Source organism: Lepidochelys kempii, chromosome 16, assembly GCF_965140285.1.
Source record: "Lepidochelys kempii isolate rLepKem1 chromosome 16, rLepKem1.hap1, whole genome shotgun sequence".
Classification (NCBI taxonomy): Eukaryota; Metazoa; Chordata; order Testudines; family Cheloniidae; genus Lepidochelys; species Lepidochelys kempii.
Genome location: NC_136395.1, coordinates 24497293 through 24510570, shown reverse-complemented (window position 1 = coordinate 24510570; position 13278 = coordinate 24497293). Strand labels below are relative to the sequence as shown.

Genomic DNA, 13278 nt, shown 5'->3' with positions numbered 1-13278 from the left:
ATTCAAGTTCATATGCATATGTCTGTTTATATAAAGGAAAACATATGGTTCATTCGTTTACATCCAGACTCTGTATGCACTATCCGTGTGTGTGTCATGCTTCTATCGTATTCTGGCTAGCTGAACCTCAGAGTGTGTGCATGCACACACTATCTATTTATTCACTTGTACCATATACAGCTGGATAGACAAGATGTGTGAGAATCAAAGGAAAAAAGCAACTAAGGTTCATGATACATAACAGAGATGCTGACACACAGACTCAACTACAATCTGCCAGGGCTAATATTTAAGACACACACATTTCGACTGTATCCATTGCTTTGCTCACTTTTGCCATGGCATCTCTTTCCCAGCAAAATTCTATGAAGCCCTGGTAGGCACAAATAATGTATGGTTATTCAGCTTCTCACACCAGATAGGAAGGAGAATCAGCCTGGAATACAAGATGGAGTCACCAACAAAATGTTTAAAAGGCAAAATGTTCTGATCCAAGCTGCTTCCTCTGAAACACTTCTTAGGTCACAGGGAACACAAGGAAGCAGTGTGGAAAATGAGCAAGAATGGTGTGAAACCTTCATGTCTTGTTATATACAGAATTCAGTATATTGTGCTTTTTGTAGACATGGGAACTTTCAAGAGTATTAAGTTAACAGTCATAACAGAAAACTTGGGGTGTGGCTCCGAGAGGCTCAGCAGATGCAGCCGAGAGATTTCTTTCACCTCTAGGAGAACAGCTGTCGACAAAGACAACCCTACATAGAAAAGGAATATGCATCCGATTAAGTGAGCTGTAGCTCACGAAAGCTTATGCTCAAATAAATTGGTTAGTCTCTAAGGTGCCACAAGTCCTTTTCTTTTTGCGAATACAGACCAACACGGCTGCTACTCTGAAACCCTACATAGGGTTGCCATTTTTGGCTGGATGTATTCCTGGAGGTTTCATCACAGGACATAATCTTTAATTAAAGATTAATCTGCAATTTCTGGATATGCCAGGACAATCCTGGAGGCTTGGCAACCTAGGCCTATGCAAAACGATATTAGCAAGTATTGTGGATCTGACCTAACTATCAAAGCCCAACGGGCTGGGCACTTGCATTCGAGAGGGAAAAAAAGCACTGCCTGGTCCCCTACAAGTCAAACCCGAGTGCATGTGGCCGGAGGTGAAGTTTATGAGGCAACGCCTGCACTAACAGAAACCCTTGCATTTTCAGTTCCTTCACTCTCCTATGCACAACTACCTGTGGCTGTGTTCACTGCTAGTGAATGTCACTTCTACTCCTCCCCATCCCTTAAGACTTACACTGAAAACCTACAACAGCCACTCAAAGAACCCGCCAATATGAAGGCTGTGGAAGGTCTGCTTGTATCTGACAGCAGACTAACAACCCAAGAGCTCTAAGACTCTCACCCTGGGAGAGAGACTTATCCACAAAAGGGAACGGGAAAGGAAGTTACAAGTCCTAATTTGTGGTGATTACTCTGGGGTCCTTGACCTGCCCTGCAGGGGTGACAAACAGTAAAGTCCCCACCCCCATGTCACTAATTCACACAGAGAAACAAACCTTCTAGCTAGACTTTTGATGTATATTTTAGAGAAAACTGTGTCTAATGCAGCCAGCTCTTCCTCTGAGAGCAGCAGAAACACAAGCACGTCCCCTGATGCCTAACTAGATTCCCTTGGCTTCCATGCAGAACACACTGCCCTACTTAGAGTCCATGAGAAAATCTCAGCAGAGGCATCAAATCTGCTCATCTTCTCCATATGCTAACCTCCGGAATACAGCACTGCACTGGTCAGCAAAACCCTTTCACTTTCAGATTCTAGAAGGAGAGATGCCTGTAGGCAGCACCAAAGAAAAATACAGACCACTTGTTGTCATTTATGGGACTTCAAAAATTAACACCCGTTTCCCTACCCAAATAAATAAAGCCAAAAATAAAATGTTGTCATTGCTTTTAAAACAGAAGTACAAAGCGGATTCCAAAGCAAAGACTACACCACATTTTAAGCCACTATTGCTACAACATGTTCCCAACAGTTGATCTACATCATCCTTAGCATCTGGTCATTGCTATTTTTCATACATGGAGTTTTCTTGGCTCTCTTTTCCTATTGTGTCACTCTCTATTGAGATTCACGTTAAAGCTGAAAGGTTCCTCTTTTGCAAGCAAACGTTTGGTTCATTTCCATGATTGGTCATAGAGTCAGAGTTAGCCAACTCTGACCTCGATCTGCGAGAGTCAGTAAACAAATATGTTCATATAGAAATATGCATCACTCTGTGTGTGTGTGTGTGTGTGTGTGTGTGAGAAAGAGACATGAACACGCACATATGTACATCTATAAAGCAGATAAAGAGCTCTCTCACTGGCTCATCTCATTCCAGCTCAGAATGAATAAAAACTGGATTTCACCCCCCTTTGATTTTGTTTTTAATCGGTCTCTCCTGCGACCCATCCCATGTCAAATGCTTCCTCTGATCCATCTGCACATTCCGCACAACCCTCTTCCGAATGAAAGCTCCTGTCACGGCTCAGGAGGAAGAAGCATCCGATGGATCCAGCCCAGTAACTGAGGGGGGTCGATGGCCAGAGGCAGGAGGGATTTGTGGACGTGATAAGTTGATATGGTTAAACATTGCTGTCTGCAGAGTGTTGTGTGACCCTGTAATACTCAATGTAGTACAGCCTGTCAGCACCTCCCTCCCTCAGCCTCATCTCTATGCTTCTGCAGCTGCATTTATGAGCTATTTGCATGCCAGGGCAGGGGCTTAGAGTTTATCATCAAATTAAAAAAAGTAGACTAGATGGGTTTCTAATCCTGATAGCCTAAAAAGGGTGGATTTGCATTGCATGCTCGCCTGCAAATTAAAATCTCCTCTCACTGTGATTAAATGAGCCCACTTCTACTGCACATTTAGCCCTATGCTCCAAGTGAGATGAGCAGTGTATTAGCAAGCCCAGGGAAATCAATAACCTCATTCTCTCTCCCCCCGCGCACACACACACCCACACCCACACACGACGCGTTCCCTTACCTTTCATTGTCCACACTCCTGAAGCCAGGTAAAATGTGCCGGAAGCTGCTGTTCCTATCAAGCTTGGGCTGGCTCTTTGTCCTTTTGATGGAGCCTTTAAGCCGACGGCTGAGAAACCCCTGTGGGGTGAGACAAGAATACTAAATTATAACCCCCCCCCAAAAAAAAAAAAAAAAAAAAAAAAGAGCGAGCCCTTAACCTGCTCCCTTGCACCCAAGCACGACTAGGCAAACTGGTCTCTTCAGCACCCTTCAGCTGCAACTGCTGGAAGCATTGTTCGTGCTGTCAGCCCCGACTCCAAGGATTCCATCCAACATCTGCTCCCAGCGCTTGCAGAGGCCAGCAAGCTACGTAGATGCGAGACTCCCCTAAGCCTCTGTTACCTTGGCAACCATCAGCTCACATAAAAATACTGTCTGAGAGACAAGACTAGCATATTGCAACTCCCAACGAGAGGAAACATTCGGACTCGGGGTTCTGTTTGACTCAGCCTGGCACCGCTGCCAGGACTCTCTGCCAGGCACAAGGACTCGCTCACTCCATGCCACCGCGATTGGAATAAGAGATTGACAATAATTCACTCACCTGTCCAAAAAACCCCAATTGCTTGCTTCAGGTGAGTGGAACTGGACAAGGCTGTTTTAAATGTATCACCAAATATCTTCCCCCCACCCCACTCCTACAATGTGCAGCTTTAGAGTAACCTAAATACACATCCTACAGGCAGTACCTGCATAGAGAGAGGACAGACCTATGCTGGACAGAGAGCAAATACACTGTGCCTCCCCTCTCCCCTATGAAATATAAGTAGCAGTCACCGCAGTGCTTTAACTCTAGCATTAAATATTTTAATAGCAAAGCTTCTAATGTGTTATTTGCTTATTGCTATGAGTTAATGGCCAACATAATCTGAACGTTACATTTACTCTTGGAGCAATGTAAGGCAATAAAAGAATCATGCTGCTATGGTGCCCAGCCCTTACAGGAGGGGAGAAGGGCTGAGGGGACTGGCATAGTGGCCATAAGGTAACAACACATTTAAAAGTAACAAAACCATGGTCATAGGAGCCCAGAGAGCAATTCCACTCTTTGGGACACATGGTCATAGCCAGTTATTTCACAAGCTGAGATCTAGCATGTGCCTCTTCTCAGTCCTATCCTCACTGAGGTGGTGGTGACATGCTTAGCCCAAACCAGTATTCTGACATACGAGAGAGTGGAACCTCACTTGCAAGTAAATTGGGGCAGTACCCCCACCTGGGGCCCATGGAGCATGTTCAGCCATGCCAGGCTCGAGCCTATTACACTTTTCCAACCAATCCTGGGAACCGGTTCTAGGTCTCTCTGGGTGACTCCTGAATATAAACAAATGCACTCCTGCATAGTGTAAATAGTCTCTCTCTCAAGAAGAGACTTGTGAGAAGAACCAAGTATAGCTAAATGAAACACAGACCTTCAATTTGTCCATTCTCAGAAAAACACCCCTTCCCAAACAGTGTCAATGGGTCAGATAAGATGTTCCTGGGGTATCAGGACTGCCTGGAGCAGTGTGTGCAGGCTTCTGATTCACAAGCAACTACCTAGTTTGCAACTGTATAAAAAAAGAGACATTCAGACAGGTAAAGGTGACTCAGATTCACCCAAAGGCCATTTCACCCATGAATGAGGCATGTAACCTGTATTCACAGGCCAAGTCATTTTTTCAGAACCACTTGTTTCATTGGAATGGGGATAGAATCAACTGGAAGCAATCTCGAGAGGTCATCTAGTCCAGTCCCCTTCACTCAGGACTAAGTATTATCTAGACCATCCATAGCAGAACATGTCACCAGGTCATGCTACAAGAGAAATGTACAAGACAGTAAGGGCCCTTTCAAAAAGCACTGTAGCTGTGGAAAATATAGCATTTTCCTCTCTATGGAACAGGGAAGCGAGAGGAAGCCCACTAGCAAATCTGGGGGTCTTTTTAAAAAAACCCGAAACAATAAGTCTCAAAGGTTATATCCTCATCTATTGCCTCAGCCTTGCCAGACCACTTATCCTTTCATGCATGCCTTAGACATCCCCATATTTGCTATGTCACTCTACAGTCTCTTGCCTGTCCAGCACACAGAGAAACAGACTTTTTGTGTGTTACCCAACTTTAAACACAAACAGAGTGAAATTCACCTCAGAGAAAAGCCAAGGGAAGTTAGCCCACACAGCAGTCTAAATCTAGTTGTATAATCACTGGCCTGAGTGGGGTATCTGGGCTCTGAAAGGGAGGGAGAAGCATTTCGCTACACCAACATAGCCTCTCCATACCATTATTTCCTCCAAGGCAACCGAAAGATCCAGTAACCTTCTCTTGGACATACTGTAGTTTCTGCCATACCAGATCAGACCCTCAGTCCATCAAGTCTGGTCTCCTAGTATGGGCAATAGCCAATATGTGATGCTTTGGAGGAAGGTCAAAGGGGAAAAATGCAACTGGCTAATTCTGCATTCTTCCCTAACCCCTGTGGCAAACCGGCTTCAATCCAGAAGCAAGAGATTGTACTGCCTTTATCTCTGCAGGCCTAGCTACAAATATTATATGTCGTAACTTTATCAAGCCACTTCTTTAAAATCCAGTGACAGCTTTTAACTCTGGACAGGGAACTGAGAATGCAACAAACATTTTTCTGTAACAAATGATCACAGCCATCTCACACTATCTTACATTTCACATCTTGACAATTGCTAGATGATTCGAGCAGGGCTTGGAAATTAAAATTGAAGATTGCAATAAGACATTACATTCCTTCTGTTCCCCATTGTTTTAACATTCATCGCCACCAGCAGGAGAACACACTGTGCCATTTTCAGTTTTCATTGCCAGCTTCAGTGGGAGAATTAGATGTCAGAGATTTTAATGCCGGTAAATTATAACAACACAGTAAACTTACGTAGTGTGTGTTGTTCGTACATAAGGAACTTCACAAGAGTGGGAAACTATTATTTCTGATTTTTATAGATGGGGTAACACAGACCCACAGTGGGGAACTGGCTTGCCCCAGGAAAAAAAAAAAAGAGAGAACAAACAGGAATTGGTTTCTTGGGCATGTCTGCCATGCTTTTGTGGTATAACAACAAGTAGAATAAGACTACCCATCTCATCTTCACTGGTGACCATAGACAAGATTTGAACTCTGCTCTCTACAGGGGATGCTAGTTGCATCTTCCAGCACCACTACTCCTCTACTCCAGTCTTGCTACAATCTCCTTGAGAGTCCCTAGTGGTTAGAATAGAGTATTCTGCTGGCCTCTGTATGTGGTTTATAAATCTTAGATTGAGAGTATTTTGGAGCAGGGTCTATTTCTACCTCAGTGTGGGCAGCATTTAGTACTAATAAATAAATTATAGGAAACACTGTGCTATTATCTTAAATAGATTAAATATTCAGAAGCACAAAGACAGTTTAATGGGCTATAATACAAATGACAATCCACAGAAAGCTGAAGGAGAACAAAGGATTCCTCCAGAAACAGCCACACTAGAAAGTCATCAGAAACGACAACCTGTATAAGTCCCCTCCTCAACATAACTCAACTTGCACTCCTTGAGCTCCGATGTTACAGAAAGGCCAGAGGAGCTCAGTGTTTTCATAAAACTGCCAGTGCACCTCTTTGGCAGTTTCCCTTTACAAATCGACAGCAGAATTCCAGCACAACCAAGACTTGGTCTCCCTCCTTGGCACTTCAGGCAGGTGACATAGCTAGAGCCTGGCACGGGCTATGCAAAGAGGGATTTCCCCACACAACCACTCTGCCAATGCATCTCAAGCCTGGTGGCACACTCCTGCTATTCCAGAAGGGAGATTACCTGCTACACTGATGTTAGGAGGGGCTTCCAGGAGGGAGGGAGGTAGGGAGAGGGAGGGAGAGAGTGGAAGAGAGAGACAGACACACACACCCCGACCCAAGGAGACAATTTGCTAGAAACGTATGCCAGGATTTGAACATATGTCTCCAGTGACAAATGGCAAGTGCACTAGCCTGATGTGCCAACAAGCCCCTTCCATAATGACATACCAACCAGCTTTCCCCAACACACACACCAAACCACCAAGCTTCTTGCCCTTGCGTGACACCTAGGTATGCTCTTTCTGGTCTTTTATTAGAGGAATTCTTAACTGGATGGAAAGCTCTGTTTAAGATGTACATATGGCCAAACTCAGGGCCCTATCCTGCACTGCGCTGAGAGTGCTCAGCACATGACAGAACAGTACTTCCTCCATGGCCAACACAGCTGCTGCCCTAGACTCTTATCAGGCCTTGTCAGGATGGAAAAAAGCAGCATTTAGTGTATAAATAATCTCTTTAATGGTGATGGACATGAGCGGGTACAGCAAAGAAATACCTTTCCAATGCTGCCAGATGAACTAGTTCCATCAGCTTGACCTGCAAAGCAGCAGTGAAAGGGTTAAGCGCTTGTGGACACTCCCTCCACTCAAGAAGTGATCTTTTTTCGGGGCAGAGGCAGCCACTCTGGCCAGATGTAGTCTGCAGCGCCACCTCAAAGCTGCCCGGAGAGCTGCTCTGTTCCAACACCTGTACAGGGAGCTCAGGCACAGTGCTCCATTGCCTAGAAATAAAAAGATGTCCAGGTTCCCTGCTCTGCAGCTAAGCAATTCAACTTTTGCAAGTGGAAGGGGCTTGGCTGTTCTTGGTTTGTCTCCCTAAACACAGACTCACTTCTGGAACACAACTGCCCTAATCCAGACAGGAGATTGAAATGATAAGACGACACAGGAGAAAAAAGAAACAAACGTTTCCTTTGAGGAATGGCTGCTACCCTTATCTGCTGCTGAATCCACCGCCCCGCCTCTGAAAACAAGACAGGCAAACTTCAAAACAGGACAGTTAATCTGGATGTGATCTGGGTTCCTTCTCCCTACACCTTTGGACAAAGCTTATTCATAAGCAGTTAAGACCCCACAGGCAGGAGAAGAAATTTAGGAAGACAAGCATGAAGTCCGAGCTCTCCTTTCACAAGGGATGGGAGTCACTGAATATTGACTGTTTTGCCCAGGCAGTGGTGTTTTTAGCTGAAATCTCACTCCTGAGTGTAACAAAAGGCACAGAGTGCATAACTGCTACCAGCATCCCGAAACCGGCCGGGCCTGTATGTCATCGCAGTGTGGCATGGGAAAGCATCCTACTGCAGAGGAAGAAATAAGGCAGCTACCCCTAGACGTCTTCAAGAGAGGATTGTAGAATATCTCCGTAAAAGTTTCAACACCTCTCAGGAGGATACAAGGGACATCCCTATGTATGTGAACGGCTACACAGGCCCACCCGCTCCCCCAAACCCCACCTAACCCTAAAGGGGAACAGAAAGTAGATACCAACTCTACCTCCATTTTTGTACTGCAACCTCTTCTCATCCAAAAAACCCCAAAACAATGAGAAGTTGATACCTGTGTCATGTTGGGCTGGGCGCCATCTTTAAATTTAAAGTTTGTTAGGGAAAACACATGCACACTCTGACCCGAGCTTCCTTCCCCTTCATTGAACACCTCCATGCTCAGCTGGTATGACTGGGTAGACCATGGAGGAGTCTCAAACTGGTCCTGGCTTGTGGCATAGCTGGACTCCCTAGCCCCCTTTCTCCTGTTTCTCACTCTTCAGGCAGGGATCTTGGTCTAGGGCTCCTCCCAGGTATCCACAGCAGTCTGCGGAGTGCTGGTGGGATCTCCACAAAACATGGCATGCAGCTCATGCTAAGAAAGGCTGGTCTGCAGCTCACCATCAGATCAACTGTTGGCCTCCCTAGCCTTGTGGTACACCTGCCACAGTTCCTTGGCTTTCACACAGCCCTGCTGCTGACGGACGTGATATCTCTTTGCCTGCATCGCCCCTGCAGTTTTTTTGTAGATTCCCACATTTCTACAGCTGGTCCGTAGCTGGGCCTACACAGCCTCTTCTCCCCACAGGCCCAGGAGAGCCAACACCTGCTGTCTACTCCAGGCAGGAGCCCGTCTTGTCTCTCACAAACGTTACGACAGCACACAGGACCTCTATCCCATCCAAAAGCCACACACACAGTAAACAATAAACTGACATGTTCAGAGAAACCACTGGATTTATTTTTTCCTAGTTTGGTGTTAGTTTCATGGTTGACTTCAAGTAAAACCTCGCTACGTATTTTTCAAAGATCTTCTGTAATGTGTTAGCTACTCACAGTAATAAAATTGCCAACCACAGCTGAAGTGTCACATGCAAATAGAAAAATCCCAGTCTTAAATAAATGATTACCTGTCATTATTATTTTGTACCTCATGATGTCCAGTTTCTAGGGAAAATGGATGATCTGGTGGTTAAGGTAGAGAATGAGCCCAAGGTCTAGTCCTTGAAATGCCAGACTTCTTGTATGACCATGGGCAACTCTCAGTCTGGCTGGGTCTCATTTTATTCTGGAGACTTATATTATGTTCAAAAAAAGAAAAGGAGTACCTGTGGCAACTTAGAGACTAACCAATTTATTTGAGCATAAGCTTTCGTGAGCTACAGCTCACTTCATCAGATGCTCACGAAAGCTTATGCTCAAATAAATTGGTTAGTCTCTAAGGTGCCACAAGTACTCCTTTTCTTTTTGCGAATACAGACTAACACGGCTGTTACTCTGAAACCTGATATTATGTTCAGGCACTTTGGTCTCTGAGTATCTCAGCTCCTTGCAAAGATTTAAGTTGTTTGGGGCGTAGACCATCTTTTTGTTCTGGGTTTGTACATCACCTAGCACAATAGGGTTCGGGGCATGGCTGGGACTCTTGGTACTACCACAATACAAAATGATAATAAAATAGGAATAAGTATTCTTACAACCTACTTTGAAGCTAAATTAGTGGATGATGTTTACAAAAGGTACTGAAATACATGATAGGAAGCGATCAAATTACAGCTAAAAAATGGTGATACTCTTCTAAACTCTACTGAGGAAAAAAAAGCTCCATGCTCAAACCAAGTTCCACCCACATGAGACACCAAAACAAGACCTCACTCACAACAGAACTTCAAATTATTATTTCCTTTCACTTTTCTGGCACACCAATCAACCATGAAATACTGACATGTAATTGCCATCATTATACTTCAGAGTTAACATGCATGTGAAATGAATATAGGCAGTTCACACTTTTTAGAGCTATCGTGTTGCTGTCTGGAGACTCAGGTGAACATTCCAGTTTATGCTTGAATCACAATGTTTTCTTCACAAGCATAAGGACCAAAGACTTAACTGTTTTGTTTGCTTTTTAAGTTAAATCTTATTTTCTGAAACAGAAGATGGCAGCCTTCATGAGATACCAGTGACTCACTGACATGACACCATCCAACCTCTAGTGCTGGATATTGGTATTATAAAGCGAGACGGAAACAAAATCAGCACTATGGAGAACTGTCTGGATGCTGCAAAGACAAGTTCATTAATATCTGTGTTGTGAAGCAGCTGGAGATTCTCAGATGGAAGATGCTAGAGAAATGCAAAGTATTATTAGTTTCAATGGACAAACAAGTGAGTTATCTTTGTGATCTTCAGAATTTGAAATAAAATGAAAGCTTTTTCCTGGGCAGTATTCAGTATTTCCTCGTTACCATGACAAAGATACCCAGTGTACAACTCCACCATTGCCTTGTAGAACATGTCTGTATTCAACTCCACCAGTGAGCACAAAGATAAAAGATAAAACCAACAGAAAGTTCAAGAGTGAAAAGTTTATCCTGCAAGTCTGAGGGGGGAAAAGCAAGCCATAAAGCAGACTCCTTTAATTGATACAAGTAAGCAAGTGAATTTCATGTATAGAAGTAACCTTCAGAGATCAAGTGCCTTTATATTTGTTTAGAATCTGGGGGATGCTCTTTTGAATAGATCATATATCATTTATTACTGTTGGCTCTTTTGATTTAAACTTTTAAGTTAAAGCTGTTCCCCTGTCACTGTCATCCAATTCTATTCCTGTCAGAAGTGACAAAGGGCTCAATTCATGAATTTAAAAAGCAGACAGCCTCTGTCGAGTCACCTGCCTGAGAGTGTGCATTCTCTGTATATGCCATTTTTGCATAGGCATATTAATGAATAGTGTAGAGAGAAACATCAGTCATAGCCTCACCTGAGAAATCCAGGTGTCATCAGCTACATGAAAATTCCCACGAAGTTAACCTTACAAGTTATCTTTGCAAACTTCTCAGGTGAGGACCTCTCAGATTCAGATTGCATCACAATGCCCGGCTCGTGCTGATCGAGAGAGCCTGCCTAGCATGTATGGCACTGGGTCCTGGGGAGAACCCTTCACAAGTCAACAGAGCATTAGGGATCAGAGCTCAAAAGGAGAAAAATACACACTTCTCCTGGTCAAATGACTAGTGTATCTATTAAGACAGCCATATGCACAACCCTAGCAGAAAACCTGTACACATGCAAGAGGGTGGCAAGATCTCAGATTTATCTTTTCATGCTTTCATATACCTACCTCAGCTGCTATTCCCAGCCACGCTGTAAACCCATAGAGGAATGTCCATCTGATGTGAAGTGAGGGGCACTTATGCCAGGTGACTAGGGCAAGCAGAGTCCATCCATGCAGAACCAGGTTGCAATGATCCCTGGAATGTTAATATATCTGTGTCCAAAGGGGACCAGGAAAGCCTCTCTCTCTCTCCCCCATACACACGAGGGCTTAGGATGAAAGCCAATAGCATGAGAAAATATTTCCAGGAACATTCCATGTGTCCAGTGACAGATGCTTATCATGGCAGGTCAAAGACCCATCACTCCACACTCTTGCCAGGCGTGGGCCCTGGCATGCAGAGCACCTGGGCAGACATTGACACACAACATGGGAGTGCACAGACGTGTATATTTGTGAGTCAGGCCACAAAGCAGTCACAGAATGCAAGAAACAGTGCAGCTTGTTAAAGGTTGCCTAGCAACAATGCCCTTGTATGACAAGAGACTAATACAATTTGCACCGTCATTGAAATACTTAGATCAGTCCATTGGAAAAATTGGAGGAAAAGGCACCTAGGAGCCAGCTTGGGTCTAGCCAGGACCACAAGACTGGGAACATTTAGCGAGAACAAGCAGGGGTTAATCAGGAGGCTGGGGATTTTAATGCAGGCAAGTATCATTCAATCACACAGGAAAGAGAAAGAAAAACTCTAGCAGGTCACATTTTGTCCCTGTCCACCTCCAGCTAAGGCATGATTGCGGTTTACAGCCTATTCTCCAGTGCTCTGCTCCATCCTGCTTTAAGTGTCCCAGGCCTAGGTGTTCCACTGCACCTTAGGGAGAGGACTCCCCTTTAACAGGCTCTCCCTGCCACAAACCATGACACACATTGTTGAGGACTCCAAAATGACTCCACTTCCCGGAGGTCTTCGTGCCTTGAACATCATAGATAAGAACACTGTGGCTTGGCTTGACTGACTGCATTCACCAAATAAATAAAATATATTCCTGCCAGTACATTCACCCTCCCCCAGGGACTTTTCTTGATCCTCAGCCTAAACGTTCCTCTGCTCAATTTCATTCCATTGCACCTTTCCCTCTGCATTGTGAAATAATGCCCCTCTTGCCTTGGCCTGGCCACCTCCTAAGTACTCACACTCAGCTGTCACACCTCATACTAGTCATGGATTGGACAAGCTAAGTGTGCTCTGTGCTCTTCATCTTTCCTCCAGGAAGGTGCGGGTCACTGTGAAAAGTTCAGGCAAGCCAAGGCCCTATACTGGAGCAATCAAGTCCATGGCTGCACTCCTTGGGTAGTGCTGAAGGGCTGCTCAGTTACACAGCGGAGGTGTTCACACACTCTGAGGAGCGGTGGCAATACAAGAATCTGGATCGACAGAGAAAGATCCTGCCGGGAGCAGACAGAGTGCGGACTGCATCCTGAGGCACTCACTAGGGAGGGATCACCTGGGTCTTCAATTTGGCCTCTTCTGTTCTTCTGTTGAAACAAAAACAACCCTGCCCTGCACTGTTTGTTCTCTGGTCCACGATTAGCATACTGCCAACATTTCACAGCCGCACAAGGCAGAGAAATATTCCCAAGGAAGGTAGGAGCAGGGTAATTGGGCAATCAGCAATGAACGATGCAGGAACTACTGAGAGTGACCTTGAAGAACAGAAATGAAGAGCAATCAGAGAAGGCATCGCCCAGGAAAGTACCATGCCAGGGCGAAACAGCCTCTTCACAGACACAGTGTGCTGGTTCTC

General features: G+C 44.8%; 1 protein-coding gene across 11 annotated transcripts in view; it reads right to left on the bottom strand.

Moving 5' to 3' along the window:
- The window catches only part of DAB2IP (DAB2 interacting protein), a 275146-nt gene that overhangs the window by 190864 nt on the left and 71004 nt on the right, over positions 1-13278 (bottom strand). For 8 of the 11 annotated variants that reach the window (XR_012155308.1, XR_013634766.1, XM_073314876.2 and 5 more), the window contains exon 3: positions 3045-3163. The exons of 2 other annotated variants lie outside the window; for them this stretch is intronic. Coding sequence is in view for 7 of the 9 variants with exons in the window: in XM_073314876.2 (XP_073170977.1) it covers positions 3045-3163 (119 nt within the window). In the remaining 2 variants the exon portion in view is untranslated. Of the gene's footprint in view, positions 1-3044; positions 3164-4497; positions 4636-13278 lie in introns of all 11 variants that reach the window. One more of the 11 variants, XM_078849096.1, reaches the window with a different exon arrangement.